General features: G+C 36.0%; 2 protein-coding genes across 3 annotated transcripts; one reads left to right on the top strand and one right to left on the bottom strand.

Moving 5' to 3' along the window:
- Positions 1-713: 713 nt before the first annotated feature.
- On the bottom strand, positions 714-10914 carry LOC106178701 (uncharacterized). Its single transcript, XM_087014600.1, has 14 exons — positions 10702-10914; positions 9640-9978; positions 8973-9093; positions 8384-8570; positions 7882-7963; positions 7420-7508; positions 6955-7042; positions 6586-6760; positions 5880-6037; positions 5359-5522; positions 4896-5025; positions 3983-4154; positions 3281-3384; positions 714-2352 (listed from the first exon to the last, which is right to left on the bottom strand). Exons 1-14 carry the CDS (start codon positions 10897-10899, stop codon positions 2086-2088), a joined length of 2274 nt encoding a protein of 757 aa, XP_086870726.1. The 5' UTR covers positions 10900-10914; the 3' UTR covers positions 714-2085.
- Positions 10915-11085: 171 nt separating this feature from the next.
- LOC106178700 (uracil phosphoribosyltransferase homolog) lies at positions 11086-21362 on the top strand. 2 transcript variants are annotated; one of them, XM_087014603.1, is made up of 8 exons: positions 11086-11309; positions 11801-11843; positions 12406-12475; positions 12745-12807; positions 13199-13360; positions 13942-13974; positions 15991-16089; positions 19469-21362. In XM_087014603.1, exons 1-8 carry the CDS (start codon positions 11188-11190, stop codon positions 19573-19575), a joined length of 699 nt encoding a protein of 232 aa, XP_086870729.1. In that variant the 5' UTR covers positions 11086-11187; the 3' UTR covers positions 19576-21362. The 2 variants fall into 2 exon arrangements, with proteins under 2 accessions (XP_086870729.1, XP_086870730.1); XM_087014604.1 differs by lacking the exon at positions 13942-13974 and having other exon boundaries at positions 11089-11309.
- Positions 21363-21589: the final 227 nt, after the last annotated feature.

Genomic DNA, 21589 nt, shown 5'->3' with positions numbered 1-21589 from the left:
TAACGCAAAACCTCAAATGACCAACTGGGGGGGGGGGGGGTAATTATGCGCTACAAAGTATCAGACGTGACACTGCTCTTGCCTAGTGCAGGATGTGATAAGTGATGTTTCTAACCGAGGTTGGAAAGTAGTGCCCCTCATCTCAAAATTTGTACGGAGGTGTGATACTGTGAAATGTGTACTGATGCACATCTTGAAAACGGGTAGTGTGGTCCGATCTATTGGTAAATTCAGGATCATTCGGTGCTGGGTCTGGTAGTTGGGTAGGCCTAATCCTGGATCCGCTCCTGGCAAGTGCCATGCTAATGGGCACTGCTACTGCAAAGACTGCTCCAGTTTCCAAAAAATATAATAATAAATAAAACAATTTCCACAATCTGTTCCGAATAAGTGGCCTGAGAATTCACATATAAGGGTCTTTTTAATCACAAATTTAAGAACTACTAGCAAATTTTCTTAAAAAGGCTTACTTCTACTTTTATCAGTAACCAGGTGAAATAAAGCATGTGTTTAGTAGAGCATGGTAATTGGGGGCTTTTCTTCTAAACAAAGAAATTTAAAACAAAACCAGATTATAGTTCACAACCAAGTCATCAGTCATGCCAATTATCATGACAATAGTTACCGGGCATAACTAATAACTATCAAATTTATAAGGCAAAAAAAAAAAAAAAAAAAAAAAATGATGAATGCTGGAATATCTCATGTTTGAAATGCCTGTGTTGGTGAAGAAAGCAACAAAAAGGGAGTATATGTCCTGTAAGTGTTTATCTCTTTTGCACCAATATTAAAATAAGTATGTGACTAAAAAAGAAACAGACTATTTTGTTATGTGTATGTATCATCTTCTATGAGACCATTCCCACAGATATTTAGATCAATCTATCCCCCCTGGGGAGTCTCACTAGATTGCTGTCAGCTTACTCGGCTGTCCCGCCTACTAAAAAATGTAAGGGGGTAATTAACTTTCCTGCACGCTCGGTCCCGGAAGCTGACAGCAATTTAGCATGAACCCCTAGGGAGTTAGGTCCATCCAAATGGATCGATCTAAATCTGTGGGAACCCAGTCTATGACCCCCATTCCAATAGACACCAAGGGTCTATGGTCGCATTCATATTAGCTGACCTGTGGACTAAATATGGCCGACCCCACTAAAAAGCAAGTCCCTGATGGTCTCCCCATGTCCACAGGCACCTTAAATGGAATAAATCCTGGAACCGAGGTTTAATTGCTCGGTCCCTGGAGGGATGGTGCCTGTGGATGTGGGGAGACCAGTAGATGATGAGGCGGCATTGCTTTTACTTGGGTTGGACAAACTTAGTCTGCAGATCAGTTAGTCCCCATATCATCTGTTGTGAATGCAGCTTATTTATATCAATCCAGCCCTGCGGCCATTCTTACTGAGTGTAATCAGCTTAACTGATACAGTTAATGACACAGTGATCCAATAATATTAATTGTCCGAAGCAAAGTTCAACAATCGATTGATATTTATGGACTTGCAAGTAAAAATCATACATTTAAAACTTTATCCTAATGCTTCACCTTGACACTTCTAACACCCCATTTCCATAGATTAGATCGACCTACTTTAGATCGACCTAACTCCCTGGGGGTTCACGCTAAATAGCTGTTGGGGATAGATCGATCTAAAATCTATGGGAATAGAGCCTTAGACTATAAGTTTTTAGTGTTTTTTTATCCCAAAGTTTAAAAGTTTTCTTCTTGATTTGCCTTAATACCACATAAGATATTAAATCTATGCACTTCTGTTACAAATGTTAAAAAAATACTGCTCAAGAAAATCTTCACAAAATCAAGCTCCAAGAGTAATATTTGGATTTTATTATGTACCCCACTGGATCAAGGCAACAGTATGACCACAAACAATGTCATTTTTTTCAAGTTACTAGTCTGATCTTAATAGTGAAAATTTAAGTAGTTATTTTGATTTGACGGTGTCTATTGATTTTATATTTGGAAAAAAAAAATTTAATTTATTTTAAAGTACTGGTATCAAAATATTGGTATATGCTTGCCTGGAGTAAACTAGTCCAAGAGAAATGTTTGAGGCAAAACCTGCATTAGCTTGGCAGGTCCTCCTCTGTTTTAATACTATCATTGGCATTATTGTTATTTGCATCTTTTAAGGCCATTTCATGCTGTTTGCTCCACAGTTCGGCATAAAGACTGCCTGGATATGAAAGTAACTGATAGTGGCTCCCCCTTTCTGCTACTCTTCCATTCTCTAGCACCAAGATCTCGTCAGCGTTAACTACAGTAGAGAGTCTGTGAGCAACAACTATGGTGGTTCTATTCTTGGTCACATTGTCCAGGGCTTGGAGAATGTTCTGGAACAAAAAAATTGAGATTGAGAATTAGATTGAAGATTCACAGCAGTAAACGGGGCCTATGGAACTTCACAAAGCCACTGCTGTTGCATCAAGTTAAAGGGATAATGTAGTGCACCCGATATATCATGTGCAGGAAATAATTGGGCCTGTACTATAGAAAGGTTGAAAAAAGAACAGTTATATAGGAGACTGAAGTTAAAATGGAGTGTTTCTTACAAGGAACTGATAAGGTTTCTGACCATAAATTTATTAAAATGTATCATACTGTAATAAAGGGATAACCATTCGTTTTGGCGTGAAAAAACAAAACAAAAACAAAAAAAACAAAACAAAAAAAAAAACAACGGTTTTACCATACTTACCATTCCAACATTCAAAGTAAGTCCATTTTTTTTTTTCTAAAAAGTTTGGTTTTTTGCAATAATCTCGGAGGTTATTATGTATAACAATGTATAACCTTGTATGAAGGTCTATATGGTCTGATGGCAAGCACAGATTTCAGAATAACTGGAATGTTTACAATGTGAAGTTGTGAAATATGAATCTCATAAGAGCAGTTTTTATCCATTTACATTTTTAGCTTAGTGTGCATTCAGAACTGACAATCTGTGGACTTACTGGCTGACCCCACTTCAAAAGCCATGTTGCTAATCCCTGATGGCCTCTCTGCCTCCACATGCGCCATTAAACGGATTAAATCTTGGTATTGCAGTTTATAAACATAATTAAAATTGCTTGGCCCCTGCAACAATGATGCGTGTGGGGGCGGGGAGACCACTTGGGAATTAGCGGCATCAATTTTGAAGTGGGGTCGGCCATGTTTAGTCCAGGGGATCAGTTAGTTCACAGATCATCTGTTCTGAATGCGCTCTTACACACACACACGCACGCACGCACGCACACACACAAAGCTGATTTCACCTACCTGTTCTGTGATGGAATCCAGAGAGGAGGTGGCCTCATCGTACACAATCACAGGGGGATCTTTCAGGATTGCCCTCGCAATTGAAATCCTTTGTTTTTCTCCACCTACACAGAAAAGTGATATGAAATCCTAGCAACAGATTATGTAAACCTTTTCTTAAATTGAGATTAAGTAAATGGTAATAAATTCCTTTTACTTAAATTGAGATTAAGTAAAAGGAATTTATTTCCATTTAATACAATGAGCACAGTAAATCTTACCTGTTCATTTTATGGTCAATTTTGAGAACCTCTGACATGATCGAAGAAATATGATCTGACCAATTAGAGTAAAGGATGCAAGTAATCAATCAAAGATCTGACCAATCACAGCAAAGGGAATGTGCATCATTTATCACAACATCACAGCCAATACCATAACATAACATGCACAGTTTAAATGTATGAATCAAAGTCATAATTTATTTTTATCCTATGCCTAAACCATAAAATAAATAAATATCACTGGAATGAAAAATCACCTTAGTTAAAATTTCAGAGGTCTGCAGAACAACACATCGTATATGGTTGCACCAACTCCAGAGGTATTCCTTTGTTGAATAATCAGTTTTAACACACCTGGCCACCAGCCTCCCAGCTGTTTATATCATTACAGACATATAACCTGTGCAAAGTCTCATGGTGAGACATACTGACATGTTACCTGACAATTTTAATCCTCTTTCCCCGACCTGAGTGTCATATTGCTGAGGCATGCCCATAATAGACTTGTGTACTGCAGCAAGCTTTGCAGCATAGTAAACATCTTCTTCAGTTTTGTTGACATTGCCGTATCTTATGTTGTAGAAGATTGAGTCGTTGAACAATACAGTGTCCTGCAAGGCAAAAGAAGTAAATATTATAATGATCAACTGAACATTAGTATATCTTACATACACTCTCAAACAATGCCATATCTAAGATAAGCCTAGACACTAATACTCAATAGAGTACAACCCCCATTCCCTTCAATAGAGTTCTCCTACCTGTGGTACTACCCCCATTCCCTTCAATAGAGTTTTCCTACCTGTGGTACAACCCCATTCCCTTCTTCTACAGAGTTCTCCTACCTGTAGTACAACCCCCCTTCCCTTCAATAGAGTTCTCCTACCTGTGGTACAACCCCCATTCCCTTCTTCTACAGAGTTCTCCTACCTGTGGTACAACCCCCATTCCCTTCTTCTACAGAGTTCTCCTACCTGTAGTACAACCCCCCTTCCCTTCAATAGAGTTCTCCTACCTGTAGTACAACCCCCATTCCCTTCAATAGAGTTCTCCTACCTGTAGTACAACCCCCCTTCCCTTCAACAGAGTTCTCCTACCCGTGGTACAAACCCCTATTTCCTTCCTCAGTAGAATTCTCTCAACTGTGGTACAACCCCTATTTCCTTCCTCAACAGTTCTCCTACCTGTGGTACAACCCCTATTTCCTTCCTCAACAGTTCCCCTACCTGTGGTACAACCCCTATTTCCTTCCTCAACAGTTCTCCTACCTGTGGTACAACCCCTATTTCCTTCCTCAACAGTTCTCCTACCTGTGGTACAACCCCTATTTCCTTCCTCAACAGTTCTCTCACCTGAGGTACAACCCCTATTTCTTTCCTCAGACTGTCCATCTTCAGGTCTCTGATGTCCTGCCCATTTACAAGTATCCTCCCCTGCTCAGGATCATAAAACCTGAACAGTAGCCGGATGATTGTGGACTTTCTGTAATAAAGAGAATTATGCATTATTTAGAATTTTCAATTCAAACATTTCAGGAGATAAAATCATGATTTATCATGTTAATGTCAATAGCACGGACTGTGCATAAATGTAAAACTACAAGTAGCGATATAAAATGTCCGTAAGTCTCTTTTTCATAGATTTAAACTGTTTTGTTTAAAAAAATTCTTAAAAATGTTGCTTCAACATTTTGAGATGTTCGTTGGCTTTGTGTTTAACAACAGTTAACCATTTTGAGATACAAAAAGGGAAACCCTGACGAATTTATTTTTTAAAATTTGCAAGGTGTTTGAACATTTATGTTTATTACCATACCCTGATCCGCTGCCACCAACAATGGCAATTCTTTTTCCACTGGGAACTGTAAAAGATAGGCCTTGCAGGATAGGGTTGCCAGGGACATAACTAAAGTGGATATTTTCAAATCGAATCTCCGACTCCTGCGGGGTGCAAACCAAATCAGCTGCGTCTGGCTTGTCCTGAGAAGAAAACCTCACTGAGAAGATCTCCCTTTCTGATTGAGAGCATTCACAACTTATCGATCCATGGACTAACTAGTCTGGGGATCAACTTCTTCTGAATGCGCCCTAATTGCCATGTACTAGTAACAAAGCCAGGGACATTATCAATAGCACATTTACATAGTTCATGATCTAACATGTATACTTTTATTCCACTTTCGCACCCCAATTGTACATGCCAGTATTGCCTTTATTGCTTTTCATATACAGGGAAATTGTATTGCTACCTATATTATTAAGTCACACATGCCACTTTCTACCCCCCTCCTCCACCCCACACTCCCTCCCCAAAGAAATATTAAAAGCTTCCTCTACCTTTATCAAAGAAGTCTCTCCTAGAAGTTTAAACATGCTCTGCATGTCAATGAGATTCTGTTGCACTTCCCTGTAGCTGGAGCCGAGGAGATTAAGAGGCAGAGACAGTTGGAAGAGCAGCGTATTCACCATCACCAGGTCACCAACTGTCATCGTACCTAGCATTATACAATAACAATTAAAAATCATGACCTCTGCCAATGAAGGATCCAAGGATATGTTTTCATCATCACCTGTGGGTCTGTTTATTAGTGGGAAATGTTTCATGATGTTTCTTACAAAGGTCCTTGACATTTTTTAAACTTTCAGGAGAAAGTGATTTCATTTTCAGCTGAACCCAGACCTTGTCATTTTAAAACAATTTTCTTTATTTTATCATTCTTATTTATATTATGCCTGCAAATTGCTGTTTTCCTTGAATGCTCTTTCATTAATTCCATGATAAAATTAGAATTATAAAAGGCTGCCATTATACAGCTCTAGAAAAGTTGTAATTAGGACATCACTATCCATCCCATTACCTACAGTACACTGTAAATGGCATGCCCAATTCTTCAACACTGCATATCCCATTTAATACCATTTCATTGTAAGTTTGCCAGGTGGTGAAATCGAGTCACAAAACACCATGAAAAACCTACCCAATACCATGACACAACTAAACCTACATATCATACAAATCTGCTTTTAAAATACCATGACATACCTTCTTTAATTCCATTACAGGCAATTAGCATTCCCGTGAATATACCTATATTCAAAATCAAGTTCTGGGTCCCATTCAACAGGGCTAGGCTGTAAGCTATCTTTATATTAGAATCTTCAGACTTAGCTAGAGGTTCGTCGTAGCGTTTTGCCTCGTATGGTTCGTTGTTGAAGTACTGAAATATAACATACAGAAAGAGATGTGAGGGTGTGTTTACAGTGAAACTATCGAACTAGGTAGTTCGAACAAAATCCATGGGGACTCTTGTTGAATGCAATTAACAGATTGACACGCCTCCTCCTGGCATTGAGTTGAATAAAGAACAGCTGGTGTTTGATACGAGTACATTGTTAAGTGTTTTCACCATACCTTGACAGTTTCATAGTTCGTTAAAGAGTCAAGCAGTCTATTTCTTGATAAATCATCTGCTCTCTGCATGGCTTTCCTGAATTTTGTTCTGCAAAAAATTTAAGAAAATTTATGATTCTGGTTTCTACATATATGTTAAAGAAGATCTTAATATGTACATCAAATAACACATACATGCCATGCCAATACTTGTATCTTTTACAGAAAGTGATATTTTAATTTAGAATGACCACTCAAAGTTATTAAACACAAAATTTCCAGAATCTTTTATCGGAAGTGATATTTAAATTTGGAATGACCATTGAAAGTTATTTATTTTAAACACAAAATTTCCCAAATTCTTCTCTTTAAATTTATCCATGTGAATGACATGATACTGGATACTCGAGAAAACCATAAACCTTATAGTCCAAGATTTAAAATTCAAAGGAAATATTTCATAAAATCAAAAAGATATGTATTTACCTCCAAGTAGTTATGGCTAAAGTTGTAGCTACATACAGTCCAACACAGCCAAGAGTAGCCAAGGCAAGAGTCCCACCAAACTTGTAATACTGGAATAAAAACAAAATGCTATTCTTTCACCACATATCTACTATAAGATAACAGGAAAATACACTGGCTTGAAAAAAAGCCCACTTCATTTTTTTTTTTTTTCTTTTTTTTGAGATAATCCAAATGTAAAAGTTAGGAAAAACACGTGAAACACTTCCCCTATTGCAAAATATTTGATAAAGTTATTTTTCCATATTTTTCATATTTTTCCATAACAATACAACTGTACACTGATTAGAAAGTTCTACCAAATCAACTATGATATATGTAAATAACACAGAATGACCTCCATAAAGTCAGTGACTAGCATGACTCTCCATGAAGCCAGTGACTAGCAGACTTGCCATAAAAACAGTGACTAGCATGACTTACCATGATGCAAGTGACTAGAGTGACTTCAAATAAGGTAGGTATTAGATTCACTACTAAAGTAGATAGGATGGAACTGATGCCCCTGGAATAAATGAATAATCATGTAACAATAAAGAAAAAGTGACATGTATCAAGTTAAAATCTTAGATAATTCACATTCACACTTGAAATATAATGCAGAATGTATATATCTGAGATCTAGAAGACTGTCATATTTTGTCATTTGTAACAGCTTCAAGGGAAGTAAAAGCATCTAATAACCAAATTAAATATCTGAAAAAATGGTTTAACCTTTACCAAAGGCCAATAGAATTGATATCATTGCAATGTAAGACTATGGATACATAATGACTTAACATCTTCAGATTTTTTTTCTTCACTGTAACATTTTTTTATTTTGTAATGCATTGGACTGGACTTTTTGAACTGAATTCTGGTATAAACTAAAACAAATTCAATCTTTCAACCAAATCTACAAAAAAGGAGGGTGTGAAAAACATACTTAGACCCCCTGTTAACTGCATCAAGAAGTGCTCCCGTTTTCCTCCCCAGATGAAAGCTGAGGTCTAAGCTGTGAAGATGGTGGAATACTTTATTTGCGACCTGCCTCACAGACCTCTGGGATACCTTGGAAAACACACAGTTACGCAGCTCGTTACAGACACTAGCAGTCACACGCGCAAGAGTATCTGGAACGAAAGTAAAAAAAAATGTCACAGAAAAAAATGGCAATGCTGCCGTTGATGCACAGTATCTGATAAACAAGGACATAACATGTAATCAGGATCAAGATAACAAGATTTTGCATCTGAACCAAAAAACAAATATTTTCCAAGGGAAGATATCAAATTCAATATATTTACCAGTACTGTGCCTTGGACACTAAAATACAAATGTATAACAATATAGCACATCGTTTCCTTTAATTAGTATATAGCCAATGTATGGCATACAATGCCTACAAACAGACCTAAAAAACATCTATATAAAATTTATCTATCAAGAAATTTACAAAAGAAATTCATACAAGGGTTTTCTCTCCCCCTGTATCTTATATCTGTTGATACAAAGGTTAACCACCTATAACTTACATGATACCACCAATATAAAAACCATATCTGCAGCTTCACCAACCACGTTCAAAGCATTTGTTTGCTCATTCAAGTTATCTACCAGACACTTGAATATGTAAGGTACGGTGACGGTCACACCCTAAAAATAACAAATAGGTTCATAAAACAATTTGAAGAAATAGAGTAAAAGCTAGCATACTCATAATTAAACGCTTCAACAATTGAACTTATTATTTTCATATGGTACACATCATTACAAAATCAAGGATAAACTGACATAATAGAATATTTATTATTATATTTTCTTTAGTTTTTGACAAATAAAATCAAGCATAAAGGAAGGGAAGATGAAAGAGGGAGAGGGGAGGGGATTACAGTTGCACACAGGCAGACAGTCAGATAGACAATCATTTCCAAACTTTCTGGCTTTAGAATGCACATTAGGTTCCCTCCAGGGCATTACAGTATTTAACTTGGCTTAATAATTGAATGCTTTTAGATGAATCAAAAATTCTAAACTCTACATAAGAAACTTAATGAAACAATACTAAATAATGCAGTGCATTTACAAGTACCATCACTTTGTTTGGGGAAAATGATTTTGTTTGAAAATGATCTATAATCTCCTATAATAAGTACTGCTTTCAGGTGCTCCCCAACATGTTTCAGCAACTTCACAACCTACCTTAGATGCAACCAATAATGAGGCAGTAAGGACCACTCGAACCCTGCTTCCAGGATCATTTTCTGGCCAAACAAAACGCATCAAATTGCGCAAAACCTGCCAGTTGTTGACATCTTTCTCTTTGCTCCCTGATAATATGTCCACAGGAAGCTTTCCCTTGGCATCAATCTGACCTTTTTGCTGGTCTGGTCCGTTAGAGAAGTGGTTAATTTCTTTCTTGTCATTCTTTGAAAGAGTGGTCTTTTTTTCCTTGTTCCCAGCCTCACTTCTTTGCTGGTCAGACCCATCAGAGGTGTGGCCATATCTGTGGACACCAGTAACTTTGGTTTCAGAGAGTACCTTAAAATATTGATTAGACTATTCACATTCAGCTGTGTTTCATGCATATAATGCCAACAGTTGGATGCAGTTGCCATTCATTAAACAAGATTTTCAAAAATGATGGCAAAGATTGATTTTCAGAATGTTTGTTAGTCTAAAGATAGAGAACTAGCATTAACAAAATAATATTGCATTTCAAATGTTACACGAAAAATAATTCAACATTCCTATAATATGTATATAAAGAATTTTTGACTCTCCTATTAATCTATTTGCTACGTATTTAAATCAGAGTTTTCACCTCTAATATAAAAACTAATGCAGAGCTATAAGTCCAGTATAACCAATTGTGCATGATGACTTCAAATTCAGTGGCTCTGGCAAGAACCCTAAATATTTTAAAACTAAATCTTACATTATTTGAATGGTTAAATAATAAATGACAAGTGAGTGCAAGCACCATCAGAAGACTCTTTGGAGAGGCAGGGGAAATAAAAGCAATATTTAGCTTTTTCTAATCAAAATAGCAAATAAATCGTGTTCCTTTCCCAATAGACTGTTCTGACTATACACATAGATTGCACTGCAATGACCACGGCCACGTAATGGCTGGTGTTTTAGATCTGTGGCGGGCGCTCATTCTATATTTCAACTACCCCCCACAACCCCACCCCGCATTCCCCTTCCAGTTAAATCAGGGCTGTGAATTGCTGTGCGAGTTCAACATATTTTGTTAAGTACCTGGTAACCTGGACCGATTCCAAAAGTCTTTGGTCGCAGAAAGGAGCACTGTGGAAATCTTCTGTAATTACAACTGTGAAGAGATTTGGATTTATCTATGCAGGGGGTGAATTTACTACAGCGTGGCAGATCAAGTCGCTGTAGTAGACGAAACACTGCCATGACCTTCAACTCAGACACAACTGTAGATGGCGACATAGGGCTGTAAACAAAATATACATCCGCTAGCATCTGACAAAACATTTCATCTTTGAACACGTAAAACATCTCTTGGTATTTAGATAAAACCATTCATTGTTAGAAAATGGCCCAACGTTAACAAAACATAGATATGTATTCTTATTAAAAGTGATTGAATCTCCGTGGTTTATATTTTGCAGCGTAGAAACTTGTGCGCTACGCGGTTGACCATGTGTACATCAGCTAACAGTAGCTGAAAAACGTGTATTTGTCTCTTACCGACACTTACCGAGCAAGGTGGAGAAAATGGAACCAGATCTGATTCAAAATTCAGTTGCACACGAAACACAAGATGATTTAGGACCTAATCTCATACGAATGAAAATAACCGACCAAATAAAGGAATTACAGACAGTGCTTCGCGACAAGTAAGTTGAAATATTGTACTAGTAAGCATAAATTTGTTAACGTTAAAATAATTTAAACGGCACGTGCACCGGTGCTACTTCACAATGGATTCTTTATTTTGTCAAACAGTTAACAAAAGAAACTATCAAGTAACAATTGTGCCCATTTTAATAAATGCCAAGCGCTTATATTTCAGTAACCTATTACGTATTTGAGTTTAAAATTTTTGTTTACATGTCGGTTTCAGGTCATTCGGGATATTGCATTTTAATTTTTACACCAAATGTCATCTCGGAAGGATTTTAATTTTTTATTTCTCAATGATACTTTTTATTCAGATAAGTGTTTACTCTTGGTAATTTCAAAAATTATTATCTATAATTGCTTGTATTTTTTTTTTTTTTTTTGTGTTTATTTCCATCAAAGTTTTCAAAGAGTCCCTAGAGTACTAGTAAGAATGGCTTTTAAGTGGCATTAAACCATGTTGCAAGTTTTTGGTTTTATATTCTAGGAGCACATCTAGGAGTGATTTTATATTCCATGCAGATAGATTGGTAAGCAGAAAATTCTGAGTTTAAAATAATTACCATTGATATATGGGCTCACTATAAACACCGAAATGGCATGAAATAACACCTTGATATTGCTTTAAGCATCAAAGTAACTTGCTATTTGGATACTGCACCCAATAATGCATTTGCCTTGAACTCAATAATATGTTTATCAAGTTGTTGGTCAAGATCTGTACAGGAGAAAGATTTTTGCAGCTCTAACATGAGTTCGAACTCCCACATCTGAACCTCTGCGAGGAGCCATAAATATTTTCAAAAAAACATTTTACAAGCCAGATATTATTTTATGCACAGTCAGAATAACCTTTGCAATATTTCTGTTAGGAATAGAAGAACGTCATGAATTGTCATCAGATTCTTAAATATCAAAACCTTCAGTGTTGTAGATTTGAAACTAGTTTTGCAATTAAATTGTAAAGATCTGGCCTGAATGACCAGTTAAAAAAATTAACTATATTGGAAGATGAAATTATTTAAACTTTAACTGTATTTTATATCTTTGCTGGCTAAAATATGTTTCTGTCTTCATTCTTTTCTGTCTTAGATCCGTCTTGTTGTAGAAGAAGGTTTGAATCAGCTGCCTTATACGAAATGTTCAGTTATTACTCCCACAGGTGAGGACATGTCGGAAGATGCTTGTGTGAAGGCAGATTCACACACACACACACACACACACCATCATATCAGTTATACTTGTACAATAAGGAAGAGTTTTCTAAGACACTTGTGTACACTTTTAAAATGCACTCAAAAGAAAAAAAGTCTACTTGCACAGAATGAGAGAATACTGTCATAGTGTAAAGACCATCATTACATATTAAAAGGTGTTTGGGCTTTTTATTGCCCGTCATTGAACTTGTCTCATATTTCAATGTAATTACAGGGTATCCATACGATGGACTGAAGTATGAACGAGGCAATTGTGGAGTCAGTATTATGAGGAGTGGTGAGTTTGATTGATTCTAAGCATTGTTTTCTTAGTAGCAAGTAATACATATCACAGTTATACATAAGATGAAATAATGAAATTCTGTTTCCAATGTATATTTAAAATGTTTGTTAGATCTTGTATATTTTTTTTCTTTTGTTGTTTGAAGTAATTCAAGATTGATTGAAATAAGATATATAAATATCTTCCTTTTCATTCCATGAATTTTCTTAATTTAGCAACATATTTTTTAATCATACTTAATGCCAGACTAAGCTCATAAAAAGGTACAAAAAAAAATTATAATACATAAATACTGTACTATCAGTCACACAAATGAAGAATTTATCCAATTTTCTAGTACATTGAGGTAAATGTTAACAGCACAGTTTTCATGTTATGTTGGTAGGAGAGGCAATGGAACAAGGTCTCCGAGACTGCTGTCGGTCAATCAGGATTGGAAAAATTCTTATCCAGAGTGATGAAGAAACGCACGTGGCCAAAGTATTCTACGCAAAATTCCCACCAGATATTCACAAGAGGAAAGTGCTGCTAATGTATCCAATTATGAGTAAGTATACCCCCCCCCCCCCCCCCCCCCCGCGCCGTTTTGGCAGATGCTCAAATATCTGGATACACTGTCATGTTTGTCTCTTGTTGCTATGTCAACCGTTGCCTTGTTGATATCTTTAAACATAATGGCCTCTCTAGTGCATTATTTTGGCTTAAAAATAATTTTTTGCAAATACAACAAAGCTATTTTATAAGATGTATTTGATTAACTAGAGTATTTATCTAAAATTCTCTATGCTTGCCTAGCATACATGTAGCACTTGTTGGATGAATAAACAAAGATTGAACTTTGGTCTCTAATCAGACTCATGTTTTTCTCTTTAATTTGGGCTGCATCTGCAGTAGTATTTAAAATAGGCTAGCTCATTATTATAACTATTGACTTTAAACAGTTTTAAATTTATTATTTTTTTAAGCCATGGTCAATATTTCAATTGATTGGACAATAAATGCTTAGTCTTGGATAAAAGTAGAATAAAATTTCAGCCTCAAAGTTCAAAGTTATGCACAAAGTTCTGTTTAAAACTGTCCCCAGTCTTAGCGTATTAGAAAAATAAAAGCTGCACATCCCAATTTCAGACACTCGTGAGGATGGCGACGGGTGTAAATCAAGTAAGATGTAGTGGTCTATAGTTGATTTTCTGTATGTGTAGAGCACAATTGAGGGGAGGGGGGTGCCAGTGATTTTAAAGGGTGGTCTTTTCCAGATAAAATGTACCTTTTTTTACCCCCATTGTTGTGACCAAATTGTAATTGGTTCCATCAAGAAGGAAAGCTGACTGTGACTCTACAGTGGGGCTCTGTAAGGGGATTTTGTGTCTCTCTTCCATGTGGTAGTATACAAGTGAGGCCCTGGGAGGGGGCTCCTTAAGAGGGGCTATTTGACCACGTGTTGGGGTTATTAGAGTCGGGGTCTGTGGAAGGGTTGTCTATAGGGCAAATTGTGTGAATGGCTTTAGGTTAGTATTTGAAAAGGGACTGTCATAAATGTTATACTTTGCAGTGGTGTTATAAGTGTATGTATGTGGGTTCTACAAAATCTACAGTATTAAGACCCTTTTCATATGGAGCCATATACTTGAGCAATACAGAATGTACTTGTACACTTTGAAAGATTTACGACTTTATAGCCTGACTGGTATGTTAAGATTACAACGCATCCAGAATATCTCAGCACGGCTTTTAATACTACAGCCTAGGGATTGCCATATCACTCCAATTTTAAAGCATCTGCACTGGTTACCAGTTAGGGACAGAATTTTATTTAAGGTTTTAGTTTTTACACATGCTGCTTTTAATAATCTTGCTCCACCATATATAACTGATCTAGTCAAACATTATAGCCCTCAAAGATCCCTGAGGTCTGTTGACAAACTTTTACTGAAAGTTCCAAAATCAAGGTTAAAATCATATGGTGGCATATCATTTTGTGTAGCTGCACCAGTAGAATGGAATAAGTTGCCAATTTTTATTAGACAAATAGCATCACAAGAATCTTTTAAAAAGGAATTAAAAACTCATATTTTTAAGACATTTTATTCATGAATTTTAAATTTTACAATTTTAAAGAAACCTTGGATTTTTACTTTTAATTACTGTTTATTACAATTTAGTTTAGCTCTTATTTATATAAAATATATCTAACCATTTTTATCTATAAACTTCTTTGTATTTTATGTTGTACAGTCTATTGAACATTTTATGGATTTAATACTTGAAATAAATATATTATTATATTATTATTAAGGACTCACTTAAATGGAGCCTCTGCTTTTTAAACAACCATTTAATTAACTTGTCTTAACAGCAAAAAGCACACCTGAGTCAAATTTGTAATAGGGAGTAAAACCCCCTGCAGTGTTATTACATGTTAGCACGTCTCAAAGTGTACAAACTGTATCGCTGAAGTATACCACTTAACACGAAAAGGGCTTTATATGAAGTCTGTTGGTTGTGTGTATGTATATATATAAGGCTCTAAATGGATGTTTTTATGTGTGACTTCATGGATTCTTACATGTTTTGTCCAAAAAGGCTCTCTTCTTACTAGTAACAGTATTGAGTTTCAGTTGGCATGGTTGTCATTCATCCTGTTCTCCAGGTGTGGCCTTTTTTCCTTCCTGTTTTTTGTGCTCTGGACTTCTTTTACATAAACGGCAGTTTTTTTTTTTTTTACCATACAGAAATTAAGTTGACAGATATTTGAGTATTTCATTATACATTTTAAAGGAAAGTAACTGTGGTGAATGTTATTGGCACAAAGATTACAAGCTACAAACATAAAGTGAAACTCTTATTTGGTAAGCTGCTTGATATTTTTGGATGAACTAAAATTGGACATGGGATATATTAAGAGGGATTTTTAAACCACACATTACAAATTATTCATCAGTTCAATTTTTATGATAATACACAGTGCTATACTCTGCATAGCCTTATAACTCATTGCAAATCATAGATGGTCTCTAACAGATATTGTGCAACTAACTTTTCTTTTGTTTTATTTGAAAATTATTTAATCTTTTCTAATGCAAACCTTTGTGTTATGTAAATACACAAGTGTATAAATTCCTGCCCCATAGTGACCAAGGTATTCATCCCAGTAGTTTATAATTATGATCATTTCAGGCACTGGTAACACTGTGATTCAAGCCATTAATGTCCTCAGAGAGCACGAGGTGAAAGAACACAACATTATTATTCTGAATCTCTTTACTACACCTGCAGGTAAGATAAAAAGACTTGTTTTAAATATGAGCAGTCTAATTTTGTACCACTGGCTTTGTTGGTGTGGTCCTAGTTTAAATCTGTGTGTAAAGAAAAGCATAGACCACACTTGGCTGGTGGGACTGTTAAAGCACTCTTCTGAAGACATGCACTACTATAGGTGGAGATTCCCAGTCTGGTCTTGTTTTTGACCCTTGGCCCATTTTCAAGGTCATGGTGGTTGGACTTTTTTGGGCACTGTGAGATATGCAAGACAGTTTGCATCAGCACCACCTTGTAGCCTTGTTTGTAAAATGTACAATGATGACCTTTTTTATTGTACCACCAGCGTTAGCGCTGGCGGAACACATGGTTTCGGTCCCGTCCGGATCGTTCCGCCGGCTCCGCCGGACGGCTACCGTTACCGCTTCTCCTCCTAGACGGTAAGGGCCCCCGTACCCATCTCATGGATTTAGGTCACCTATAATCTCAACTCGTTCCATGTAAAATTTGGGCTTTGTCGGTATTGGGGTCTGGGTGTGGCACTCATTACAATGTACCCTTGTCTAAAAATGGCAAAATTAAATGCCAATTATCTACCGTACGGAAGGAGTTATGGGAAAAATTTCTATAGACGGCTTTCCAAAAGTCATATGTGTAGATTTCAAATATACCCTTGGATTTGTCCTTTGACCTTTACTTCAAGGTCAAATGGGCCAAAATTTTCAAAAAAATGAAATTTTGTACGAAAAAAAATTTTTTTGCCCTGTTTTTCAGACACTACACAGACTTAACCAATAATATTATTGGAAAGTGTTACCCTTCAGGTCATCTTTCATCTCCATGAATTTGGGGTCAATCGGTGCATTTTCACGGGAGTAGCGGCCATAAGATACCGAAACTGAAAACTGTCTCTAATTCGGGAACCGTTAATGCTAGAGACCCATTCTTTTTTGCATTTTGTAGAGCATGTAAAGCCCAACACTGGAGGTGGTCTCCGTTTTTTTGTATTCCATACGGTTTTCGAGTTACGCTGTATCAAAAAGTACATATTGGTGGTAAAAGCAAAATGTGCAGTACGTTAATGGATAATAAATTTTGAACTCTGGAAAAATAAAACATAAGGCTTGGAAAAGCAGACAACTTGTGTTCAAAAATGACATTATTTCATCAAATTTGAACTTCTGAAACTTCAGAGCACCTCCTATTTCAAGAATTTTGACCAAAATGACATTTTCTTTATTTTAATTAATTTTTTCTGTACGAAATTTAAGGCACATTATGGTAACTCCAAAATTATAACATTTAGTCCCTTATATCTCCAAAACTGGCAGAGATAGGTCCATAGATACTATTGAAGTTGAATAGGAAGTCATATACTGGCTATCTTTCTGTGACCTTAAAATTGACCTTTGACCTACTTTTCACCATGAACTGAACTTTGCAAATTTTGCTTCCCTTTTATCTCCAAAACTGGCAGAGATAGGTCCGTAGTTACTATTGAACTTGAATAGGAAGTCATATACTGGCAATCTAAATGTGACCTTGAAATTGACCTTTGACCTTCTTTTCACCATGAATTGAACTTTGCAAATTTTGCTTTCCTTTTATCTCCAATACTGGCAGAGATAGGTCCGTAGTTACTATTGAACTTGAATAGGAAGTCATATACTGGCAATCCATATGTGACCTTAAAATTGACCTTTGACCTACTTTTCACCATGAATTGAACTTTGCAAATTTTGCTTTCCTTTTATCTCCAAAACTGGCAGAGATAGGTCAGTAGTTACTATTGAACTTGAATAGGAAGTCATATACTGGCAATCTTTCTGTGACCTTAAAATTGACCTTTGACCTACTTTTCACCATGAACTGAATTTTGCAAATTTTGCTTCCCTTTTATCTCCAAAACTGGCAGAGATAGGTCCGTAGTTACTATTGAACTTGAATAGAAAGTCATATACTGGCAATCTAAATGTGACCTTGAAATTGACCTTTGACCTACTTTTCACCATGAATTGAACTTTGCAAATTTTGCTTTCCTTTTATCTCCAAAACTGGCAGAGATAGGTCCGTAGTTACTATTGAACTTGAATAGGAAGTCATATACTGGCAATCTAAATGTGATCTTAAAATTGACCTTTGACCTACTTTTCACCATGAACTGAACTTTGCAAATTTTGCTTCCCTTTTATCTCCAAAACTGGCAGAGATAGGTCCGTAGTTACTATTGAACTTGAATAGAAAGTCATATACTGGCAATCTAAATGTGACCTTGAAATTGACCTTTGACCTACTTTTCACCATGAATTGAACTTTGCAAATTTTGCTTTCCTTTTATCTCCAAAACTGGCAGAGATAGGTCCGTAGTTACTATTGAACTTGAATAGGAAGTCATATACTGGCAATCTAAATGTGACCTTGAAATTGACCTTTGACCTTCTTTTCACCATGAATTGAACTTTGCAAATTTTGCTTTCCTTTTATCTCCAATACTGGCAGAGATAGGTCCGTAGTTACTATTGAACTTGAATAGGAAGTCATATACTGGCAATCTATATGTGACCTTAAAATTGACCTTTGACCTACTTTTCACCATGAATTGAACTTTGCAAATTTTGCTTTCCTTTTATCTCCAAAACTGGCAGAGATAGGTCCATAGTTACTCTTGAACTTGAATAGGAAGTCATATACTGGCAATTTACTGTGACCTTGAAATTGACCTTTGACCTACTTTTCACCATGAACTGAATTTTGCAAATTTTTCTTCCCTTTTATCTCCAAAACTGGCAGAGATAGGTCCATAGTTACTATTGAACTTGAATAGGAAGTCATATACTGGCAATCTAAATGTGACCTTAAAATTGACCTTTGACCTACTTTTCACCATGAACTGAACTTTGCAAATTTTGCTTTCCTTTTGTCTCCAAAACTGGCAGAGATAGGTCCATAGTTACTCTTGAACTTGAATAGGAAGTCATATACTGGCAATTTACTGTGACCTTGAAATGGACCCTTGACCTATCTTACATCTTACGAAGAACTTAAATTTGATTGTACCATATATATTTTTTGCAAAAGTTTAAAAATTCTTGTTGATTGCATTTTTACAGCTTGTCAAGCACAAAACTGGTGGCTGTGTCCCTTATTTTGTGTATGTGGGGGTCTATACGAATGCGCTTGCTCCAGCTGGTGGTACAATATTCGGAGGCGGTATCGCCTCTCTGATCCTCTAGTTTTAAGATAGCAATATGATCCTTAAAATTTCCCATCAGGATCTGAAGTGCTATTATCATGACCAAGGTCTAGTAAATAGACTGAAAGCTATCGTTAAAAAAGTTTTTATTTATTTATTTATTATCCATCAGTTAAACTGTACTCTTTGGTCTTCTGTTTCCAGCTGTCAGATCTGTACTCCAAACATTTCCAGAAGTGAAACTGTTGACCTCTGAGGTCCACCCTGTGGCTCCAAATCATTTTGGGACCAAATATTTCGGAACTGACTGAGAAACACCCGTGATTGGTTGACCACATTGAGGCCAAGTATTTTGTGATGACGAGCAAGACGGCAGCAATTCATGTTTTGGCCTGCAGAGCCAGTTTAATGGACAACTTTTTCAGTTCTCTGAACACTAGCAGTTGGAACATTTTTCCTTGCTTGAGGATGTCGTGGTCCAAGGCCTACCTCAGAATTATGTCAATATGAATATGAATGATTGGGGGACAATAAAGCTGAAAGCTGTCAGGAAATTGTTGGTTTAGTCAAGTAGTAGAAGAGCTAATGTGCAATTTACGAATTGGAAATATGAATCTTTTATCAAAGTTCATGCATGTTATTATTGTATTAGTAGGTGACTTATTCCTGTACGATGAGCTTTGTGTACGAACTATTGCAATGACATGTTCCTTCTTAAACAATGGGCCATTAACAGACATACTAAAAGAAGAAATTAGGATATGAGTTGACAAGCTTGTTGAGCCAGTACAATCTGTATTTATTTATTCATTATTTAATTTTATTTATTTATTTGTATATTTACTTAATTTTTTTTTTTAGTCTGCATCATCAACATTGGTGCGTTGCTGAGAGCCAGTAAAATTGAAGTTTGGCTAGTTACGTAATATTTTTGTTTAGTTACTGCTATGGTCTATTGGATTCTTAGGTCCTGGAGACCTGAAGGCCCTGTTGGGTTTTTTTTTTTTTTTTTTTTTTTTTTAAAAAATCATACTTCATTCTTGGGAGAGTTCCAATTTTAATCACTTTCCCTGTGTTTCAGTATGGAATCCAAATACTTTCAAACTTTATTGGCATTTATTTATTATTAATAGGGCAAGTCTCATACTTGAAAGGGGTTCATTTTGATATATTGAGGCAGGGTAACCTTAATATGTTTCAAGTACAAACTCTTATTGTGTTTATATATAAGTTTGATGTCATACACTGGAAGCCAGAGTGAGCCTTATACTTGGAATTTCGTCCAGTTTCATCCATCGGTTAATGCATATGAGCAGCATCTCAGTAAAAAAAAGTATTTCTAATGGAATATACTTGCAATTCATATATTAAATGCATGTGTATTAATTATTTTACTACCATTCATATGGGTACTAATATGTATCTCAAAGTTGAATTCTGATTCTCTTGTCAACTGAATGGGGTTCGTTGACTTAAGTCTGAAACTGACATGTGTAATGAGTATCAGATGCCTTTTTCTATATATAGTTTCAGTTTACTCCATGGGCAGGTTTCACAAGGTGGTATAAGCTGAAAAGTAACTTTAAGTTAAAATATTTGGACAGTTGATAAGTAGCCAGTCACTTACGCATATTGGGCTCATTTCAAGAAACAAAAGTTGTTTGAAACACATGGCTAGTGACAATGAGCTATTACTGATTATGGGCCAAAATGGACTCAAACGTTTGGTGTAGGCCAAATTTTCTTCCAGAAGCTGGGTCCATAAATTTTGCAAAGCTATCTGGCAGAACAAAGGCAATAGCACATATTTCAGATGGTTTTTTCCCCCTCAGGAATTCAGAATGGAAGGACATTAAAAGGAAATTGACAGTTCAGCCACATTTTAGTTGCAAACCAATTCCAATGCATTTGATGTTTTATTCAAATGGAAAATGTATTGATACCGTGAGAATATGAATTGAAGAGCCCTAAATATATATCTGGTCTTCATCAAAATGTGCATGGTATAGATTTTTTCTTGGAAATCAGATAGTCATCAAGATTATTGAAAAATGTTTGTAAGCAGTTAAAAGTAATAAAATGATTTACAAGGACTCTTGATACGTATTTCTGTTATCATTGTTTAATTGGATACTGAATAAATCTAATGTTTTATACGTGAAATTAAACTTTGATGCTTGATATGTGTGTGCAGATACCTATTTTAAGGTACAGATTACACTAGTGCGGTCATGGAGGTGCATCTTAATGATCATTTTCCTCAAATGTTATTTTAATTATCGCATTTCACTATTTACAATAATGTTTTAATAAATGTCAAATATT

The sequence above is a fragment of the Lingula anatina genome, chromosome 6, assembly GCF_051362555.1.
Source record: "Lingula anatina isolate TDL-2025a chromosome 6, LinAna3.0, whole genome shotgun sequence".
Classification (NCBI taxonomy): domain Eukaryota; kingdom Metazoa; phylum Brachiopoda; class Lingulata; order Lingulida; family Lingulidae; genus Lingula; species Lingula anatina.
The sequence above is the reverse complement of the archived record's forward strand: the minus strand, read 5'-3'. Positions and strand labels throughout refer to the sequence as shown.